At 42.1% G+C, this 23,235-nt stretch overlaps 1 protein-coding gene across 17 annotated transcripts in view; it reads right to left on the minus strand.

Moving 5' to 3' along the window:
- SP140 (SP140 nuclear body protein) overlaps window positions 1-23,235 on the minus strand; it is a 65,411-nt gene that overhangs the window by 13,878 nt on the left and 28,298 nt on the right. For 13 of the 17 annotated variants that reach the window (XR_002078936.2, XM_019445639.2, XM_019445644.2 and 10 more), the window contains 12 exons: window positions 22,371-22,454; window positions 18,140-18,223; window positions 17,288-17,371; window positions 14,441-14,524; window positions 12,350-12,430; window positions 11,133-11,216; window positions 10,653-10,733; window positions 7,711-7,797; window positions 7,377-7,493; window positions 6,517-6,570; window positions 3,718-3,783; window positions 1,931-2,011 (listed from right to left, as the gene is read on the minus strand). Coding sequence is in view for 16 of the 17 variants with exons in the window: in XM_019445639.2 (XP_019301184.2) it covers window positions 1,931-2,011; window positions 3,718-3,783; window positions 6,517-6,570; window positions 7,377-7,493; window positions 7,711-7,797; window positions 10,653-10,733; window positions 11,133-11,216; window positions 12,350-12,430; window positions 14,441-14,524; window positions 17,288-17,371; window positions 18,140-18,223; window positions 22,371-22,454 (987 nt within the window). In the remaining variant the exon portion in view is untranslated. The remainder of the gene's footprint in view (window positions 1-1,930; window positions 2,012-3,717; window positions 3,784-6,516; window positions 6,571-7,376; window positions 7,494-7,710; window positions 7,798-10,652; window positions 10,734-11,132; window positions 11,217-12,349; window positions 12,431-14,440; window positions 14,525-17,287; window positions 17,372-18,139; window positions 18,224-22,370; window positions 22,455-23,235) is intronic. The other 4 variants (XM_019445646.2, XM_019445645.2, XM_019445647.2 and 1 more) reach the window with 4 other exon arrangements.

Here is a 23,235-nt window from a genome sequence, read left to right on the forward strand (position 1 = left end):
GAGCTCAATCTATTAGAATCTTCTATAAGAAGGTGGAAGACTTGGGTAATACTAGCCATGGGGTAAGGATAACTACTAAAAAAGGTGGAAATATGGTTCTCAAAAAGGCAGATTAATCTCTTTGCCCCATCTTGCTTCCTCTCTCCAGAAAGTGGGGTCACCAGGTGATAGAAGGTCATCGACCCAGGTATGGTTCTCTAAGGGGGCCCTCCTCGCCTCCTCTCCACCCAAGATGCCAAAGTAGTTATGGACTCTCTCTGCTGCTCTCCCTCATCTCTTTCCTGAAGGCCCATGCTCACAACCCAGTAAGAAGAGATCCAGACAGCTTATTCTTGCCTCTCCTAACTGCCAGTCAGGCTTGGCACTCAAACTCTAATCACAGTCTTGAACAATCCAACAAATAAAAAGTTCTTTCTTGCTCTCTGTCTCTCTCTGGTTACATCTTTCCTGGAACTAGTGGCTTTGTTAGATTTACCTTTCATCAAACCTGTAAGGCCTAATATTCTTAGGCAGAAAAAGGAAATACATTGAAGTCCATTCTAGTCTGTGGAGCTTTTGGCATAAGGAGATTTGGATCTTAAAACCAACTAATTCATAATACAGCACTATTGTGTTTTACTTTGAAAACAGACTGACTAAGCAAGACAGGATGTAACTATTTTTTGTGTTCCCAGTTTGTAATACCCATTTAATAATAAAATCCCCCACCACAAACTCTAATATGGCAGTCAGAATATAATTTAAGGTTATTTTTTTAATTGTTATGCTTGGTATTAATTAATCTCTAATAGTAAGTGGGACAGAATTTTAAATTTTTTCCTGCTTTCCCAAAGTTTTAGAAGAAGTTTCAATAGCTGGGAACAATTCACTAAGTGCTAATGGGGGTAACTAACTGTCTCAGTCTACCCAGGACTAAGGGGTATCCAGGATTCAGGATTTTCAGTGGCAAAACTGGGACTCTCCTGGGCAAACCAGGGTGAGTTGATGGTCTTAGTTTCAAGCTATTCACAGAGGCAATGCACCAAACCACCTATGTGACCATACAAAGTATTGGGGGAACAGGTTACCCCAGCTCTGGCTCTTCACTCACATCCAGGCAGCAGAAGAAGGTCTACATTTCTCTCCAAAGAAGTCAAGCAGTGGCGCCAGACCACACTGAGAAGCGGATGAAAGAATCTTGTGGAGGAAAGAGCTAGTGACTGTGTACCCTGCATTCCCAATGTTATCTCAGAGCTGCCTCTGTCACGTGAGACACTTCCATATTCTTATCTCTCTTCTCTCATCCATCCCCCCTAATCATGGAGGGGCCCAAACCAGCAGCTCTTGACTGGGGGGGGGGGGGGGTGCAGAGCCAAGAGAGAATGTGAGAAGAATCTGACCGTGCCATTTCTGCACTACAGGTGCCCCAGACCAACGTTTGCTCAGGCTGAAGGAGGGGAAGCACTTTGAAATGGAGAAAACATTGACGTTTTAATGTAGTACAGAAAGGATTCCCAACTAATGGAAAGAGAATTTCACTCTTGGGACAAGGAAAAAGAACGCCATCAGGCATGCCCAAGACAAGAAAAACTCATCCAGAAGGCAGACTTGAAAGAACAGTGAGAAAATGAACTTGCTTTCCATTTGTAATTTACCAAGTCTGGCCATTTTCATAAGCCAATGATGTAAGGTAAAGAAGTTTCCATGAAAAGCAGATAAAACTCAAGAAAAGGATTTTAGGTCCTGGGCAAATAAAAACTATAATATAAATGCAAGCAATTTATAACCTTGGCTCCAAATGGGTTTGTTTGCTTTCTAGATTTCATAGCTTCCAATTTGACTGGTAATGTTGCCTAGTAAAAAATTAAGGAGGATCTATGTTCCTCAAAACCTTAGCAAAATTCGCATTTGCCCCTGAGGCCAAGTGTAAGTGACACCAACTTTATCTTACCCTTGATCTTGGCAGGTTCTCGCAGATGCATTTTCCCCTTTTTCCCACTGGAGACCAACTGGCCAGGAGAGTTGTTGCTCTCTAGGGGATAAGCAGGGGAAGATACAGAGTTGGACAAAACAGGAGTTGACATGAGAGACCAAAAGCAAGTGAGTGAGTGAACACCAGATTCAATTCTGAACCCCCTTTCACTGTTCACTCAGACAAGAAAGCACATTAATGGTAAGGGATCTCGAAGAGAAGTCTAGTACATGCTCCACTTTTAGGAGGACTTATAAATGACATATAAGATTTCATTGTATTTTGGAAAGAAATGGTTTAGAATTTATCTATGTACACAGAGACCTAAATGAAAACGTATGATAATTAAATCCAAAAATTTGGCATTCGGAAAACAAGTGTTCTTAAAATGGATGCAACCACTTTTGTTTTTCTTTCCCAACAAAATTGTACACATTCGCCAACAGGGAAACCATGTAAATTGAGAAGAACATCAGATATAGAGATTGGTGAAAAATAATAACTTTCAATTGGACTGTGAAATCTTACTCTATCGATCTGGTTCAAAATTGGCCATCATATGGAAAATGAGGTCTAACTCTCATTGTCTAAAAGAAAAGAGTTCTTTAAACCACTACTGAAATAAAAGATTTCAGGGGTCCAATTAGAAGTAGTACATATAGGGGTGCCTGAGTGACTCAGTTGAGTGTCTGACTCTTGGTTTCAACTTGGGTTGTGATCCTGGGGTACTGGGATTGAGCCCTGCATTGGTCTCCATGTTGAGTGCAGAGCCTGCTTGGGATTCTCTCACTCTCTATTTCTCTCTCTCTCTCTCCCCCCACCCCACATGTATGCTCTCTTTCTCTCAAATAAAACTACAATAAAATTCAAAAAAGAAGTAATACATATATACTACTGGAAATTTAGAAAATGAAAATTGTATGAAACATCACCATTCTAGAGAGAGCCATAATTAACTTATTCAACAATATTCCCCTAAGCTTTTGTCTTTGTATACTTTCCTATTTATTTGCTTTTAAATGTTTATTTATTTTGAGAGAGAGAGAGCATGTGTGCACATGTGTACACATGAGCAGGGAAATGGCAGAGAGAGAGAGAGAGAGAGAGAGAGAGAGAGAGAGAGAGAGAATCCCAAGCAGGCTCTGTGCTGGCAGTGCAGAGCCCAATGTGGGCTCTGAACTGAAATCAAGAGCTGGATGCTTAACTGACTGAGCCACCAAGGCTGTGTCTTTACTATTTAAATACTTTTTCATTGCAAAATTTGAACGTGTTTAATATTTCCAACGTAAACACGTGCATTTAAAAACCACAAATAAAAAAACACCTCAACTCTAATGACCATATATATGCAACTACTGCTTATATTTTTATTGATGAACATCTACTGATTTTTCCCCTATATCTATGTCTCTCTCCATACAGATCAATATGTACAAATAAGAATTTGTAGACAGATAAAAACACATTTGTATAGTTACATGTTTTTGCTTTTTACCACATGCACACATGCGCACACACCTACACAGTCTGCTTTTGCATTTGTCTTTCTGTGGAACATCTTACCAAATTAATACAAGTTTCTCGAGCCAGCAGAGAAGCCACATATTGAGGATGGCAGTGTCTCCCTGAATCATTTAGCTCTGGGTGATTACATGTTAGAGAACTAAACGATTTTGTGGAAGCCACTGTGTTTTCAGGCCTCTGTTAATAGTGGCTTAGCTTAGGTCCTAAGGACACCGCTGCTAGGAAGCAGCTCAAGGGCTTACCTTTCTGGGGTATGTTTCTCTGAAATTTCCTTTTATGTCTTGTCCAGCAATGGCCTTTCTTTTTTCCTTCGAACAAAAGAGAATAAAGTTAATCATTCAGAGCTGTAAATATAATTCTCAAAGCCATATGTGCTGATAGTTTTCATGTACTTTTACAGGCCACAGAACAGGGCAAAATTCTTAACTACAGGCACAGCAGTGTGAGGCTGATTGCAGAGTTCTGCTTTATTCTGCACGGACTTGGGAGACTATAGGAGATGACCTTCCTTTGAAAATTAAAAAAAAAAAACAACCCACTAAAATTGGAAAATAAATTCCTGCTGGTGCCTTCACCTGAATGATCATTGTTGTGGGTATATAGCAGTATGTTTCCTCTTCAAGTGTCTTTCTGGTACATTCAAATGTGCAATAAGGAGGCACACTCCTCACAGCTGGATCGTGTCACGGATAATCTGCCGTGCTGGGGATTCAGAGCCATTCTCAGCTTTGACGTGGAGACTTAAGCAGTCTCCGTATTTGCAGTTGTGACCCAAATCCTCCCACTTACATGCCATCTAATGCTCGAAGTTCCGGGAGAATGTAAAGAAACCGCAGCGGGTTATGTGTTGTGTTTTGCATTCTTGTGAATGATGTGAAAATACAGGCACGTGAGAAGACCGTTGGCACTGGGTAAACAGAGCTCGTACCTTGTTACTATTGTGAAATAACAATAGCCAACTACTAGATTTTTACTGCTAAGGGTGAAGACCCAATCCATGGAGGAGGCCTTCCAACTCCCACTTGAGATTTCCATTCGTAGGTGGGTCAACTCACACTCTGGGACTTAAAGGCAGGAAGGGACTTGCTCATCCAATGGAAATGGTATGTTCAAGAATTCGGGGGTCTTGCCCCATTGGCACCTCAACTTTCCATGACCCTTTACAGCCCTCTGTAGGGGCTACAGCTGCATGCCAGGCTTGTGACTCCTCCCAGAAACTGCCCAGTTTGTCTCTTGGTGGGGAGAGCCACATCCCAAGGGGCTTTACCCCTAACTGCTCCCAGCACACTTATCAGGCCTTGAGGCCTTTTGGGCCCATGGGTGGTGCCTCAACACCATCCATGCCTCAGTTTACAGACCAGTTGACTCTGGCCACACCATGGTGACTCTAGAAACTCACAGGTGTCATGAGAGTGACATGAACCATTTGTAGTCTGGCAATGGTGTGCCCTTATCCAAAAAGCTACTTCCAATGCACAGATTGTCTGACTCTATGTCCCTCAGCTTTTCCTGTCCATGCACTTCTGGAAGGCTCTTTGGTCACTGAAGGCAGCTGTCCCCAGAAAGGATCAGCTTCATTCCTGCATCATGATCAGGATCAAAGCAGTGGAGGATTAATGGTGTTAGATAGACCAATTCTGAAAATTCAGGATTCTGTTCTGCCTGTTCCTGGAGACGATGCCTCATCGTTTCCCCTACCAGCCTAGAGGGCACAGCCTTCAGAGAGCCCAGGGGATTCAGATTTAATTCTGATTACATTTTATGCAAATGCCTTTACTCCACTTGTTTCTGGCCATCTGGATAAAGGGTCTGAGTGGGAATAGGAGGTGATTTGGAAAGGAAGATGAAGTTCCAGCCACCTGAATGGTACACACAGATTTTGTGGCGGTAAAGGAAGAGCAAAAATCCAGGCATCTGAAGAGGGAACCTGGGAAACCCTAGTAAGAATGGAGGAAGGAGGAACATTAATGACATCTGCCTTGCAGAACTATCCTGAACCTACCACCAGAGAGAAACCACCCTGGTACATGCCTCTTACCACAGAGATGCTGAGTCTGGCATTCTGCATCAGACACGAGAAAACAGAGACAGGCCCCAACTTCTGCACATTCTGTGCAAGATCCCTCTGGACATCATCCCCACCTCCACTCTCAGTCATTGGGGAAGGGAGACAGATGCCACTTGGTTGGTATGATGGACAAAGAGGACAGATTAGATGGACTGTCCTCAGGAAGTTCCCCCCAGCCAAACCCTACCCCCAAATCAAGGACTTAATGCAACAAATGGAACTGGGAAGTCTAAGGTTTATAGCTGGCCAGGGGCCCACGTTGGAGGCACTGTCCATCTTCCCCTGGCTGATGTATGTTCCTCAACAACTGCAAACATTTCCCTTTCAGGGCCACCACGTGTGCCCATGGGATTGCCCTTTTTCTGTGAAAACCAAGCATTCACTTGCCTCCTTATGCAAACATGGTAAACTATAGCTTAGGCTACAAATTTAGTGGCTTTAAACAACACAAAACTATTATTTCACAGTTATGTCAATTAGAAGCCTGACAAGAGTCTCTCTGGGCTAAAATCAAGGTTCCAGTAGACCTTCATTCCTTTCTGGAGGCTTTAGAGTAGAATACATTTCCTTGACTTTCCTAGTGTCCAGAGGTCATCCATATTCTTGTCTCCTTTCCTCCATCTTCCTCCTCCTCCAGCCAGCAACATGGCATCTCTCTGTGACTATCTTCCATAGCCACCCTTCTACCCCAACAGCCAGGAACAACCTTCCATGTTTCAAAGCCTATTCCATTATATTGAGTGTACCCAGATAATCCAGAATAATCTCACCTTTCGAGGTCCTTCGCTTAATTATATCTGTAAAATCTCTTTTGCCAGGTCAGATAACAGATTACAAATTTCAGCAATTAAGATATGGACATCTTTAAACAGACATCCTATTATTATCTCTTATTATTGTAAGTAATAATAATGCTAGCATTAAAAAACTCATTTCTAACATCAAAAGCAAGTAAAATCTTATGCACGCTTACTTCTTTTCCTCTTGAGTTTTCCCGAAGTAGGGTTGTTTCTAAGATCCACAGTATCTAGAATCACAGATGAGGGTGAGGAAACAAATTAATCAATAAAAGTTACCAATGTTAGGATTACTCAAACTGCAGAAGGTTTGAATTTACAAAGATTTTTGGGTTTATCATTTCTCTCTTCCTTCTAAAGGGACTAAAAACCTACTGACTTTAGAAGGAGTCCAGAATGAGCCTTCCTTTATTTCTCAATAGTAATTGGAAAAACACTCTTAAATACCTATGTACTTCAGTCTACTCAGAGATGTTTGTCTCGGTCTTAAGATTTTTGTGAGGATTAAATAAAATCTTATGTCCAAACATGTATAGGAAATCACTCTGTAAACCAGTGACATGCTAGAGGGCATCCATCAAAAATATATGCTAGGTCAAGAATAGTCTTTCCTCATGGCAATTAAGTGGCACGATCAGTTGTCTTTTGAGAGTTTTCTAAGGTTGTGACAAAATGACACTATTATCTACTAGCAGAAGTATGGTTGGCTTTCTTGGGCTCCACAGGAGATTGGCTGTGACAGGGTGGAAATCACTGTATAAATACAAGACTTTATGATTAAGACTAATGTAGTCAATGAGATACTGCCATCTTTAAGAGCATATTTCCACCACATCATTCATGCATAATCAGCAGGGACCATCTTGTTAAACATAACTTTATAATAATCTCTTGCCTCTCTATTGTTGCCAAAGGGGTCAGGTCAAGCAAAGCAGGGAACAAGATACTGGGATGGGCCAGAACACCTGACACCATCCTACTTGGGTCTGTGGTGCCCATAGAGTCATGCCCATCCCACACCCACAGGTGGCTTTACCTATCATGGCACATGCTTCGCTGTCTGCAGTGCTTGCTTCTGGACCTTCTGGCACATCCTTTGAGAAGCACATAACACAGGTACACTTCTCATTTCCATGTGCTGGTGGCTCTGCTCCTGGGCCAAAATTGTGATGTATGAAGACTTTTATTTACCCCAGTGATCCCCTTTTCTGTACCCTTCTGGATCTCTACTTCTCTACTTCTTCCTCCGAAACCTTTCATTGGCCCTACCCATCTCTGGCCCTTCCTTTAAGTCTTGCTTTTCCCTTCCTTGTCTTTTTCTCTTTGTCAGCTTCTGTTTCTGGTTTTATTATTCTTTAAGTCATAATTACCTTGTCCATCATAGGGTAGTAGGCTGGAAGTAAGCTCTTCTAATTCTTCCTCACTATTTATTTGGACAGCTTCTAGTTCACCATATGCTAAAGAGAAGCAAGAAAATTACAGTTTGTGGATCCTGAGACAGTGATTAGGGAAGAGTTCTTGGTGCTTTCATGTTGCACCCTGATATTTTGAGTTAGAATGAGCTGCTTTCTGGGAAAAGACTATTCCTGCTCCAATAATCACAACCAAGAGCTGCCAAAGCCATGTTTTTCCTATCTTCTGTACCTCATTCTGCTTTCTCTACTCTCACATTTCTATCTGTAGCTCTAAGAATAAAATAAAAAGATCCTATCCTTCCAGGAAAAAAACCAACTGTTCTTTGAAAATTGTAAAAAAGTAATTACCAGAATGAGTTTTAAACTCATCCCATTTGGCCAATCACTATTTACATCACAAACCACATCTAAAGCCAGGCAATTAGTGACAGCTTCACACTTCTGAAAATCAGCCAATCATCAACAACAGCCACTCTCCAGAAAGCCCGAGTCTATGACTAAATGATAACCTAGTTGTAAACTCTCCCTGGTTCTAAAAGTCTGTAGCCCCTGAACTACAGCCTTCCCAAAACTCTAATAGAATCAATTTTCTTTTTAAAAAAATTGTGTCCTGTAAGTACAGTACCTGCTTCCACCATGTGCCTTGCTCAGCAAGCAATAAATCCCTCTTTTAACTTCAGATGTTGTATGATGGTCTAGCCCTTCAAAAATGGAGTTCCCACCAAGACCATCCTGAAGAGTCTTGTTTAGGGATCTCCTGTGGGACCCGTGGATCAATAGGTGTAAATCCACAGCCTCTTGTGCCCAACTCAGATGGTCTTCCTCATCAATCCATCTCAACAGTGACTTGAGCTCTGACTTGTTTCACTGAGTTCTTACTTCTGAATTAATTTTATTGTTTAAAGATGTGTATGCAATTAGATGCAAAGTAGTTAGACATTTTGGTTTGGAGGTACAGCAGTTAGCAAATATTCTGGTAATGTTTTTATTCTTCCACTGTTTCACTTACTCTCACTTTTGTCTATTTTTCAAAAGTCTTATCTTATGTGTGTTTGCTCCTGATTTTCTTGTGCTTCTTGAATGTTAGAAGAAAGTGATCCAAAGCAAACAGATGGAGGCATAGACCTGATAAGTCCCCTATCCAAAGCTAATTAACAGATGTGGGTCTATTAGACAGTAGCCAATTTGTGCAAATATATTTGGTCACTCTTGGTCTTGAGTCCCCCACCAAAACCTCTTGTCAATTTTTGAAAGTAAATCATAATCTGAGGTCAACTATTATCATGTAATCGACCCTATGTCCCCATTGTAGTCTTTGCTCTCTGGATGAACCTAATACCACATTCACTTGCAGGACACCATTTGCACTAATGACTGCATATAGTATCTTTGTTGCTATTTGTCATAGGTGTATCTTGGCCAAAGCCACAGTCTTCCACTGACAGAACTCTACTTCTTCTTTGTACTTGCAGAATGATTCTTGCACTTATCTTAGTAAATGGCAAAATTTCACAAAAGATGACTTTATGTTTCATTGGGAACTTTGGGCATGTCAAGAGTAAACAGTGCATTTGATAGTATTTTTTTAATGTTTATTTATTTATTGAGATAGAGAGAGAGTGCTAGTGGGGGATGAGCAGAGACAGATGGAGAGAATCCCAAGCAGACTCAGCACTGTCAGCACAGAGCCAGATGGGGGGCTTGACTCATGAATCGGGAGATCATGACCTGAGCCAAGATCAAGAGTCTGATGCTTAACTGACTGGGCCACCCAGGCGCCCCTGATAGTATTTCTACAAAAGAGAGAGAGATGACCGAAAGTTCCCATGTCCCAACCACTTACTGCTACTTTCAGACCATCATCTAATAGTTTCTTCCTTTTCTTAAAAAAAAATCTCTATAAATTTAATAGGTAGATATATATTCTGCAAGTCAAACTACCAGATCAAGTGTACTAAAGAAAAGAATAACTTTAGAATTCCTAGAAAATTCTCCTAAGCATTATCAATTTATGTTTTTTTTTAATTTTTTAATGTTTATTTATTTTTGAGAGACAGAGTGTGAGCAGGGGAGGGGCAGAGAGAGAGAGGGAGACACAGAATCAGAAATAGGCTCCAGGCTCTGAGCTGTCAGCACGGAGCCCAACACAGGGCTTGAACTCACCAACTGTGAGATCATGACCCGAGTCAAAGTCGGAAGCTCAACTGACTGAACCACCCAGGTGCCTCTACACATAATCAGTTTATAATTGATGTGAACATTAGTACATCTACACTATGCATAACTCAAGATTTGCAAGCAATCAGCAAAGTAGGTATATCTCACTTCTCTGTAGTGCCTAATGCAATTACTATAATCTTTTCTAATTCTCAATGTCCCCTTGGATCCACTTCCCTGATCACAGGAACTGTGAATATCATGAGATATTACCCCTATTATTAGGTTATGCTATATGGCGGAGTCGATATTAAGAAAAAGAGATTATCAAGACATGAGATCATCAATGCTGGTGAGGATATGGAAATAAGGAAGCTTGGTGCACTGTTGGTAGGACTGTAATGTGGTACAGCCAATATGAAGGACAGTATGAGAGCCTCAAAACATTAAAAATAGAACCACCATTATCATCCAGCCATTTCACTTCTGGGTATATATCCAAAGGAAACAAAATAACTATGTCAAGGAGATATCTGTGCCCCCATGTTCATTGCATTATTGTTTACAATAACCAAGACATGGAAACAACCTAAGTGTCCATCAACAGATGAATGGATAAAGAAAATGTGGTGGATACACACACACACACACACACACACACACACACACACACACACACAGAGGAATATTATTCAGCCATTAAAAAGGGGGGGGGAATCCTGCCATTTGCCCTTCCTTACATGATTCGCTTTCTGGCAGTGAGCTCCAGTCTTCCTGGGGGTCTTCTTCATAATACATCTCTAAACAGTCACTGCTACTTTCTGTTGAATAGAATAAAATCCATTAGCAAATCTGGCATAGGACCAATGGAAACCATAGTAGAAAAACTCATCCTGAGAAAACAGACCACCAAGGAGGCTCAAGTATCTTCCAGGTGGGAATGTCCCTGCCCTCATACCCTCCTGCCTTTGAGTTCACCTGAGCTGGGAGTTGACATAGCTCATGCCACTATCACCAGAGGCTGAGAATGGTCACCCATCTCCCTCCCATCCCATACACCTAATTCTCTATTTTTGATCCTTTTCACTTGGCTCTACACATTTCTTCTGTATGGGTAAGTGAAGGGGAACAGTGGAGGTGGGGAGAAGTAAGGGGAGATTTTCCTACTTGCAGACAGAGAAACAAAGATTCAGTGAAATGGGAATTGAAATTATAATCACCTTCCCCATCATATAGTACTTGGCTGGGCACCTTCTCTGGTGCTTCTTCACTGGTCATTTGAGGAGATTCAGGATCACAGGACCCTGAAGGGAAACAAGGAAAGGAAGCAAACCAAGATTTTCGGAGCACAGGTGAACTGCCCTTTGGGAAAAGGGACATCTGCTTCAAGGACCCCATCTGAGATCCAACAGAGCCCTGCTCTGCCTCTGTTTCCATCTCCATCACCTAACTCTCCTGCTCTCTGCTTCTGTTTCCTTCCCATAGATCTGCCTCCAAACATTTCTGCTTCTGCACTAGGAGAATATTTATGCATCTTTGATTTTGTGGGCTCCATTCTCCTGACTTCTATCTCTTTACTTTTCCATCATTTTTTCCTCAATGGTGACCTTGATCTTTTCTTTTCTTATTCCTCCTAGCTCTGCTCTTCTAGGTCTCTCTAATCCCCATAGCAGGATCCATTCCTTCTGTCACTGTCTCTCTTGACTTCTTCCCCTCCCTAGTGGCATTCTTTATTAGTGAAGTGGAAGTCTCTCTCTCTGCATTAGGCCTTGTTCTGGTCCCCTTAGGAGCCACAGGTATCCCTTTGGACTCTTATGTGTGTCCACCACATTGACCCCTGCTAGCCTCACACAGCCACTACCTGCAATGAGATGCTCAGGGCACAGGTCTTTGCTCTTCCTCCTACTTGATCTTTGGGGGAAAGAACAAGTATCCTTTGTCTGTGCTTCCATGTCTTATCTCTAAGGAAGAATAGCCACAGTTTCCCTAGCTAAGTCCTAAAGTTTTCTGAGGAAATCTCGCTTGCTCAAGTCCTTTGAAAACAAAAAAGTGCAACATAATCCAAAACCTGATGACAGATATATTTGGGCTGGAGAGCCCTTGGTCTTTCCTCCTGGAAAGCAGATCTCAGAACCACATTTTTCTGTGGCCTACCCAAGGTTATGACAATATAATAATAATATTAAGCACTAGATAAATACATAGTTTTAATTCTTTATAGAAAATAAGGGGTGGGCAGGGGTTAAAATCACAATATTGAGTCTTTTGTATAAATAGACATAAAGAGTATGAAGGAAAAAGATGCTGTCTTCCCAGTATTTATCTACTATAACATTAAGAGGGAATGCATCTATTCCAACAATAAAGGCCATGTTGCTCAGCTCTGAATGCAGCCACCTGATACCCTACAGCCCAGAGCTGGCCATCCCTTTCTTACCTGGCCCACATGCTGATGGGGAGCTCAAGACTTCCTGAGGCTCTTCTTCATCACTGATGTCCCAGATGGCATGGCCATGCTCTGCAGGAAGGAATGAAACCCGCCAGCCATTTCAGTACACAACCAGGGGAGATGACGGTGAGAAAACTCATAATGAAGACATGGACACTCAGGTATCTGCTAGGCAGAACTGTCCCCGTCCCAAACCATCTGGTCCACCTCTGGGCTCACCTGGCCTGCAGGTTAACTTGATCTTGTCACTATCATCAGAGCCTGAGGACCATCTACCAGCTTCCTTTGTGTACATCTAATTCTCTCTTACTTCTTCCCCTTTCCCATTGCCCCTGCTCACTACTTCTGTCTCTGCCCTTGTCTCCTGCTACCAGTGTCTCCACGTGCTTCTCTGTGTTTCTGTCTCTTCTGCTTCTGTCTTTGTCTCTTGTGTCCCTGATACTCATTAGTGTCTTTATGTCACTCATTCTCTTCTTACTCCCTTCCTTGTGCTGGCCATCAAGAGAGGCATCCCTAACATAGTGCAATAGGACCCGATCACGGAATAGGTTATGGAGCAGACTAGGCCAAGACAACACCACCAAACACCCGGAAAAGTTGCTCAAAGGCCCACATATAAAAGAAAGATCAGAATATCACAATCGCTAAAAATATTTACACTATCATTAGCGATGAGGCAGAAGAAATAGGGTGGCGCCCCACAGTGAAGGGGAGACACAGGAAATCACAGGAAGGACAACTGATTTAATTCTAAGGCAACAAGTCTCACTGTGTTTATATGGGAAAATAATATGATCTGACTGACATCTTGCAAATAACAATCATGCTAAAATGGAGAAAATGGGTGGGATGGGAGCAAGAGGAAATGGGACATTCGTGTTCCCTTGAATGAGGGAGCAAACCCTGGAGAAGGAGTTTCTAGTTTCACAAAAGAAGCTGTTGGTTTCAATTTGGGAAGTGTCAGTTCCTGAAAGTCATCCAGATGGAGAAGATCCTGTGATAAATGCCTTCAGGTACATATATGGATGACCTTGGGAGTCAGGTGTGCCTAGCAGGCATGCATTTGAGACTCATTCTGGTATCTGAGAGTAGCTGAGACTGACAGGGAGAGGGATATTGCTCTCCCAGTGTGCCGGGCACTTCTCTCTTACTAGGGAGATTAAATCTGAAGACTCACTACTGAGATAGACCCCATTTGCTGGAAGATGCTCCTGTCTAGACTCAAACATCAGTGTTACAAGATCCCAGCTTCTTCCCTCCCTATACAGCAATTTTCACTCCTTGTTGACTTTTAAATTATTTTGATATAACTCTCTACATAGTTCCTGTTGTGCTTCCATCCGCATTATTATTATTTTGGTATTTACTTGCCAGATGATTATATAATCTCTCTAATTTTCATCTCCGTATCTCATCTCTTAGTGAGTTTATATCTTTTCCATGTTGCCTTTCGCTTTCTCCTTTTCTATCTCTGTTTCTCTGAGTATTATCTTCTTGGATGCCTGTAAAATTTCCATCTATTTTCCATCTATTTTCCTCAGTCTCACAGATGCTTCCCCCCAAATCGACAAAAGTTCTTCCCTCTTGACATGGACCACAGCACCTTATGGCTTTCTCTTAACAGCTCTATCCTAACAGTCTCCCAACAGACCTTCTACAGTGCAAACCTAGCAATCACTCACAAAATTTATTTCCATGTTCCTGGTACTTCCAGAAGTAGGCTGAAAATGATCTCATTGCCTCAGCTGCCAGAGCCTGCTGATATTTGGATTTTCATGGGCATTTAATAAAATCACCCAGGTCCTTCTGTTCTGGTAGTGTAGCCTACCTTTGCTATATCCTGTCCCCCTTTGTTCTCCAGGCAGGAATACCCTCTCCACTCAAGAGCTCTGCTCACTGTTATCCTTAGTCTCTCTCACAGTTTTGAAAAAAGCAAAACAGAAAATGGACACAGGGCCATCTGTATGTACGTGAATATGAAGAAGAGAATGGTAGGATGGGCGAAAGGCAAGATTTTTCTTTGTGCTGATTAGAAAATACAGATTTATTGAGGTGGTTGGGAATTTAAATCAGAATTACCTTCTCCCTCTTCTCCAGGTAGGCTGGGCATCTCCTCTGGTTTTCTTTCATTAGTCATTTGCAGAGCTCTAGAATCATAGGTCACTGTGGAGAAACAGGGACATGATGGACCATGGAGGGCAATGGGAGCAAACCTCAGCATGTCCGTGCCCACCAGGATGGGAAAGTGAGCACCTGCTCCATGCCACCCCTGGGAGGCTGTCTCGTTCTACTTTCTGCCATCTTGTTGCACTTCCTCTGTCCACTTCTCAGGGTCCTACCTGCATTTCTGTTTCCTAGTAGTGTATCTCTTCCATTGTCTGGACTTCTCCCCATCTCTTGTTTTTCGCTCTTGTTTTTGTTTTTGTCTTTCAGTAATAATGCATCTCTTTTCTCCTATTACCCTTTTGAGCTTTCTGACTCTAGATGTCTTCAAGTCCAAGTGGTTGAGTCCATTCCCACGCTTTCTCTCCCCACCAATGTTAGTTTTTTCCTTAATGAAGGTAATGAGGGTCTTATGTTGGACCCAGTTTCACTCTTTTGGGGCTCACCTGTTAGGGCTCCTGGGGCTTCCTCTTCATGTTCCCTTTGTGCCCCCACCCTGACTTCCAGGTGGTTTCCCTATCATTGTCACCCTCAGTGACACACCCACTGCTGCCCACTCTTCCTTTTCTGTTTTTCCCTTGCAAAAACAACCAGTGTGCCTTTCTGTGCTTTCTTTCCCTGTCCACAAAACAGAGGTTACAACAGTTTGCCTGCCTGTGTCATAAGGTTTTACAAAAGTAAAAGGAAGCCTCACACAGCCCAGTAATGTGACAGAGACTGTCAGAAACCTTGCACACTTTGTCTCCCACACTTTGTTTTCTCTCTCATTTTCACCCTTCCTGCATGTGTCTGCCTCTTGCATTTCTACTTCTGTATCTCACTCCTGGGATGTCTTGGCATTCCTCTTTGTCTTGGTTTGTTTCTTTCCCCAAGTCTATTCCCACCTCCCTTTTTTCTCCTCATGCCTTCCTGATGCTGTGCTTTATGTCTTCTCCCCATCTCTCATCTTGTTGCTTTCTAAGGATCAGAAAAGGCCTCTCTGAGACAGTATCTAATTTCCACATGATTTCACCAAATTAGTGAACAAGAAAACTGTCCAGAATAGTTTCGGTGTCCAAGCACAGGGCCAAGCATGTGCCAAAGCTCAGATGAGCAAGCATTATCAGAAAATTAAAATCACTGAAAAAGCATTATGCAAATTTTTGAAGTAATTGCAGGGCAGGAGGAGTCATGGGAAGGAAAATTGACTTAATCTTTCTGACAACAAGAAGTTATTGGCTTAATGTAAGAAAGTAGGATAAATCAACCTGCATTTTCAGAGTCCTCTGGTTCACCTGGAGAGATGGGGTGTGATGGGAATATGACTGGGGCAAAGATTTGAGACTAAAGGCTGTTGCTCTGTCTCCAGAGAGAAGAGACATCTGACCGGAGCATTTGTGTTGGGTGTGGAGAGGAATGGATGGGCAAGAGACAAGTTTGAGGTACAGCTGACTAACATGGATGACTGATAGGCTGTGTGAGTTGAGGGAAGGGGATCGGTCACTGATGATCCCTAAGTTTCTGTCTGAAGAATGGAACAATGGTATTCCATACTGAGATAGGGAACACTGGAAAAGAAGCAGATCTGGTGTCAAGAGAGATGGCACATGCAATTGTGGGTGTCTTGTATTGAGGTTCTTGTAAAACTTCCAAATGGAGATGTCCTTCAGACATCATAAGACAAGTCTGGGCAAGACATAGGTGTTTGGGGATCATACGTTGTAGATGGGAGCAGACAAGGCTTCCTAGGGGGAGGTTCACTCTCTCTGAGAATATTACAGGTGCCATACTGGTAACTAGGGACATCATAACCTCAAAACACATTGCTAACATGTTCCACCCCCTAGTTCCAGACTTGTTTCTGACCAGCGACTCTTCTCTCAATTCCTACAATGTCCCAAACTGTCTTCTATATCCCTTGTAAACAGTATTCACCTCTGCTGAATTTTCACTCATCTCCTGTAGCTTTTTCTCAATATATAATTTCTATGCCCCTCCTCACCTTTCTATTTCTTAGTGTTCCCTCCTGCCTCTGCATCTGTCTGTCTTAACATCATGTTCTCTACCTGTTTAAGATTATTGAGCTTCTCTCCTTTCTTCCATGGTGCTCATTTCCCTGCTTCTATCTGTTCTCTCTAGTTATTAACTCTGTTTCTAATTTTTCAACCTAAGAATTGAAATTGAAAACTTAAATTTCAGACTTTCTGCATATTTTGTCCACGTCATATTCCTTCTCCCACATTATCAATGTTCTGGACTGTGGCCATTGGCAAACAAGCAGAGATCCTTAATTTTGCCAGGTCCATTTCAAAACTCTTTCACATGAGTTCTCTGTATTGCAATTATACTCATTATGCTCATGTTCCTGGCACAACCTCAGGGAAAATAGGTTGAAAATGATCTCCCCTCACGATAACACATTCCAGCTTAGTTATATTTAGACTTCATGTCTATTTAGGTAGGATTGTCAATCACTCTGGTCTGTCTTCATTTCACGATTCCATCTATATTTTTCACTCTCCGTCTCTTTGTCTATGTTCTACACCCAAGGAAACAGCAACCAATCTGAGATCATTCTTCACTGCTTGTATCTTTCAAAGGAAGCAACCAGAAGCTGGCCATAGTTTATGTTTATGTGAATGTGGATGAATGGATGGGTGGATGGATGGATGGATGGATGGATGGATGGATGAGCAGGGAAGGGGATGAAAGAATAGGTGTTCCTCTGTATTGACAGGAAAATAAAGCTTTGATTAGACAATAACTTATCTAAATCCTAATTACCTTCTTCATCATAAGGTAGTAATCTGGGAATTTCTTCTGATTCTCCTCCTTCATCCCTTTGTAGAGCCACAAGTTCACAGGACGCTGAAGATAGAAACAGGAACATGATAGACAGTTGGCCTGGACTCTGCCTGACATGGCCAATGCTTAGAGAGCATCGGAGCTCTGAAGCTCAGAGTACAGGAGAATGGCTCCTCATGAAGAAAAGTATGTATGTACCGACCGAACTTGCTCTGCCTTTTTTTAACACCTTGTTAGGCTCCTTCTCCTTCTCTATCCTTCCCTCTTCTCCCTCCAACTCTGTCCCCACATGTTGCCGCACCATGAAGCAGTGGATCTCTTTGACTATCATTTGCTCTCCCTGACTTCTGCCAACCGTTTGCATTTCTGTCCTTTTGTTCCTCCATGATGTTCTGTATCTCTTTGCTCCAATATCTCCTTATTTATTCTCTTAACTCACTTCCTCTATCTCTGCTATACATAGTTTTCATTAATCATACGCAATGCCTAGGAAGTAAGTTTAAGATTATCTCTCCCCTCCCAAATCCCAACCTGGAAGTATTTAGATTCCATGCACATTTAGATTAAATTGGGCCCACTTAGACAACTTCATTAGTGCCCCCAGTCTGCATTTTTATTATTCTATACATATTATTGTTATATTATATTATTATTCTACCTGTATTTATCTATATCCATATATATCCCCCTTACCTCTCACATACCTGAGAAAAAAAACAGGGGCTGAGTAAAAGTGTGTATTTGTGTTTGGGAGAAGGAAAGGAAGTGTCCCTTGCATACAGACTGACAAACAAATTTAATGAAGTAATTGGCCATTTAAGTTATAATTACCTCCCCCATCACCTGGTAGCAGTTTGGGCATCTCTTCAAAATGGCCACCATTTGTCCACTGGAGAGTGCCATGCTCATAGGAAACTGAAGGGAAACACAGAAATGACCAACCACATATGATGATGAGGGAACAGACCTTAGCACACTGAATTCTGGTGTCAGGGCTCAGGTGAGCTTCTCCTTGGGAAAATAAAACCTCACCTAAGATGATCCACAGCCCTGCTCTGCCTCTTCTTCTGTTATCCTTCACACACCTTCTTTCTCCTTCTTGTCATTCAGTCACCACACACCATTGCTTCTATACCATGAAGGATTGGCCATCTCCGTGAATCCCTAGACTGCCCTTTTGGTCTTTTTCTTCTTCATGGCTCTTTATTGCTCTCTGTAAGTTTCTTTTGTGGCTCAGTTTTTCTTTTAATATCTCTTGCGTCCCACATGGTAAGCCTCAATCCTACCAGCCCCTTCTCTTTTTCCCTGCTCCTATCACTTAAATATATTTGTTGGATGAGGATCTTCTTGCACCCGGTCCTGATCCACTCACCTGGGTAGCTGAACATCTCCTGGGTTCTCTGGTGTGAACTCTGCACTGGTGATGCTGGCCACCCTGACCCTCTGCCAGCCCCACATGACCATCACCACGGTCCCTCCACTTGCATAACAAATTTGACCTGGTAAAAGACCCTCACACACTTCAGTGCTTCTATTTATTTATCTATAAAATAGGAAGAAGCAACAGTTTGTCTAAATGCACAAGTTTGTGGAGGTGAAATGACACGTTGTTTGCCAAATTTCTTTGAAAAATCACAGTAACATAATAAAAACTATTTGTCAAAAATTATAATTTAGAGTTGAGAGCAGTTGATCTGAAGGACCATGTTTCTCCTGGGGTTTTCTCTAAACTTAGGCACAAAATACTGTTATCAATAAACAGAATAATACATAGTTTTTATTCTCTAGAGAAGCTAAATGCTCAGTTGCCATCAATTCAAGCCTCTACTATGAATAGGTATGAAAGAAATTGCCCTTTCTTCAGCATATTTTTCCTAGAATGTGCACTTGGAAACATTTATGTGACTCATGGGATTCTAGAACACACTGGATCTTTTGACTGTGGCATGTGCTCAGAGTAAAACACATCAGGAAACACCAGCTCAAAATCCAGCCCCCTGACACCCTGCAGCCCAGCACTGGCAACCCCCTGCCCCCACCTTCCTCACTGGGCCCACATCTTGATGGGGAGCTCACGGCTTCCTGTGGCTCTTCTTCATCACTGGTCTTCCAACAGGACTTGTGGCATAGACTCTGGGTCTAAAGTTCTCTCTTGTCCAGCAAGAGAGTGAGATGCAGGATTAAAAGCTAGAGACGGCTAATGTCCAGGAAAAGACAAGAGCCCCGAATAAGGGTCCTTGCCCTGTTTTTATTAGGATCAGAAGGCTCACAAACATGGTGATGGACGTGCACAAAGAGACTATGAATCTGTGAACATTAACTTGAGGATGTGAGGGAAGTGGGGTCTTGAAGATATTTAGGGTTAGGGGTTTGGGTTAATACAAAACAAAATCCGGGTGCCGGGCAATTGGGTGGAAGGTTGTTTATAGCTGACATGAGGCACCACTTCTGTTTATCTTAGCTAGCCTAGGGGATGAAACAGGTAGGACACATGACTTCAGGATCGACAAGGCACCTTTCTTTTGTTAATCATCTCTGCTCTGGGCAACTTCACCCTGCAGCGCAAAGCAACAATCTATACCCCAATTTACCTGTTGACCTAACTTGATCCTTCCTGTGAAAGCAGTTTTCTGCTATAGTACTAAATTGGAGGTGCTTCCAACCTGAATACCTAATCTTGTTTGTTTCATATACCTATGTTCTATATTGAAGCCTTTGTCCCTCCCTCTCTATACTGGGGCTTCTGCCCCACCTTCTCTATACTTATTTACCTAATCTTGTCTACCCAAACTTGGGTGTGAGCATCCTATGACTTTGTAATTCTTTATGCCTTGTGAACCCATTGGTGTAAGCCTAGGGGATTCCTAAGCTTATTCCCAACAGCCTTGTTGTCCTCAGCAGAAAGGAATGAAATCTCACAGACATCTCAATTTATGACCAAAGAGAACTCACAGCAAGAAAATAACAAAAACCAAGTATGCTCCACTCCACAAAACAACAGCCCAGACCTGAGGTTGCCTTCCTTTCAGTAGCTTTCCCTGGAAACAGAGAATAATTCATTCATCATGGGAAAAATCTTCCATTTCTTACACATCGTTCTTTTTCTACTTCTTCTCTTTTCCATGTGATTCTGTCAATCTTACCAATCTCTGCCTCTGTTCTGCTGCCATCTCTTGGAGCTTCTCTTTCTCTCATTGTGCTTCTCTCTTGTTCTCTGTTTCTGCGAATTTTTCCCTTGTTTTCTCTGAAACTTCTATTCCTTTTCTACCCTTTGTCCCTTGGTTGCTCCTCTCGGTTGTCTAGCTTTCTCTAAAGAAAATCTTCCCTAGGGTGGTATGTTTTAAATAGGATTTACCCAGAGTGGAGAAGGGTAAATAGAGGACAGCAGAACATAGAGACCATCCTAAGTAAGGCATATGGAAAGGCTCAGATATGAAAGAGATATTTAACATTTAAAATTATTAGGGAAGAAAGTTTATTCTATCTTGAAGTAGTAATGTAGGAGGCAGGTGATGAGGATGGAGAAACAGGCAGGTGGCTCACTGTAGGTGACCTTGGACCCCATTGAAAGAAACATTTATTTAATCCTTGGGGTATTTAAAAGTAAGAAATACTTCTTATTATTCCTTAGAAGGAAAGTAATACAATTTAATTTTTATTTTCAAATGCCCCATTTAGTTGAAGTGCAAATAATACATTAAATGGGCATAAGTTTGGAGGAAGGAGGTAGGCAGAAGTCTGCCTCTGAGAACAACAATAGTGACAGAGACATAGGTTAGAGACTCTGCCCTGGGAATGTGATAGATGGACAGTGGACAGGTGGGAGATATTCTGAAGAAGAAATGACCATGTTGGAGCAGTAACAGGCATGTCATTGAGGGCAAGAGGAGTCTGGGGCAAACTGCTAGGTTTCCAACTTGAAAAAACACGGGTCAACAGTGATCTATCATGAGGGAAAGAATGCTGAGGAATTGGCTCTAGCTTGAACAATGAAGAGCGAACAATGCTTTTGGTTCTAGAAGTGCCAAGTTTCAGGTTCTTGAACGAATATCAGTGTAGGGATCTATCACGCCCCTGGTCTTCAGGTCCACGGATAAATGAGCTCTGAAGATAAGCTAGGGTGGAGGTTTGGTCTTGGGAATCACTGGAATGTTCAGGGAGAGGCTTATTGCAGTGTGACATTTTGTAAGTGTCACTTTGATAATTAGGGACAGTTTCATCTGGAAACTCGCAGCTAATGTCGTCAGCCCTTGTGTCCAAAGGCATTTCTATCCAGTGCTCTGGCCTCAAACCTGCAGCATCCCAACCTGTTCCTCTTCCCCGTTATCCTCTGTTTACCTTTCACCTAGTTTCCATCTACTCTCTCTGCATAAGTGCCTTTGCTTTTCCCTGGCTTTCTCCACTTCCTAGTACTTACTTTCCTCTCCATATTTCTCTTTCCTTATGTTTTCTCTCACTTTTTACCTCTGATCCTTGAGCCATATTTCAGTTTCTCTCTTTTCTACTGTCTCTGCTTCCTCCCTGTCATTGCTGTTTCTTCCACTTTACCTTGACCTTCAGTCTATCTGTGCACTGGCATCCTCCAGGCTCCCCACTCTTGCTGTCTCAACCACTCACTCCACTCTGGGATTTTGACTACAGTATGGGGTCTACCCCACTGGCCAGCCCCAGGGGGAAGTTTTCCCACGTGGACTGGACATGGCATGCTACCTCCAAATTCCTCTCAGTTGGTCTCTTGAAGTTAACTGAAAATTATCCCCCTTCCCCACCCTGGAGTTTATGTTCCTTTTGGAAAATTGGATCTCTTTATGTAATTTGTTTTCTATTACCCCTAGCTACCTTTTCCACTTTCTCTTTCTATAATCTCCATCACCAAATACTGTCTCTACCGAGGAGCTTAGATTTCTCTGCCCATAGTCTCTGTCACATCTGTGGGCAGGTAAGGGCCAGTAGAAGCAGACACTAGAAGAGACCTGGGGTAGGAGACAAAATGCAGCCTTTGCTCCCATGAAGACAAGAAAATAAAGATTTAATACCAAATTGTAACATGAATAATAGTTACCTTGTCCCACATATGACAGTAAGTTGAGTCTCTCTTCTGGCTCACTGAAATTATTCATTCGGAGAAGTGAATGTTCACAGAACTCTGAAGAAGAGGACAAGAAAATGGCAGAATTTAGACAGTGACCGGAGAAGAGACCCCTGTGTGCTCAAGCTGAACTCTACTATTCAAGCTCCAAGGACCCCACCTGGGACTCAACAAAATCTTGCTTGCCTCTTTTTCATGCAGATGCACCTAACTTAAGTAAGTGTAAAAGAGCTGTGTAACCAACACCACAGTCAACATCTGGAACATTTCCACCATGCCAGAGAGTTCCCTTATGCTGATTTCAAGTCAGTTTCCACCCACTGTAAGCAGCCATTGTTCTGATTTTTATCACCATTAAGAAGAACTTCCTTTCTGGAACTGTACTTATCTGTCCTGATGCTCATATAAAAAGGGTTACACAGTATGTATGCTTGTGACTGGCTTCTTTTGCTCAATGTACATTGGACTCATGAACAACATGGGTCTGAACTCCGTGGGTCCACTTGTATTTTCTTTCTTATGAATTTTTAAATAAATTTTTTTCTCTTGCTTACTTTATTATAAGAATACAGTATAGAATGCTTATAACATAAAACTGTGTGTTAACTGACCACTTATTTAGTGGAAAGGCATCCAGTCGACAGTAGCCCATTAGTAATTAAGTTTCTGAAGGGTCAAAAGTTATATGTGGATTTTCAACTGTGCAGGGGGTTGGAGCCCCTGCCCCCTGAGATATTAAGGAGTCAACTATAATGTTTTAGGGATTCATCCATGTTGTTTCATATACTAGTAGTTCATTCCTTTTTTTTAAAAAAAAATGTTTATTTATTTTTGAGAG

The sequence above is a fragment of the Panthera pardus genome, unplaced genomic scaffold (assembly GCF_024362965.1).
Source record: "Panthera pardus isolate Hobbes unplaced genomic scaffold, ASM2436296v1 HiC_scaffold_10, whole genome shotgun sequence".
Taxonomy (NCBI): Eukaryota; Metazoa; Chordata; class Mammalia; order Carnivora; family Felidae; genus Panthera; species Panthera pardus.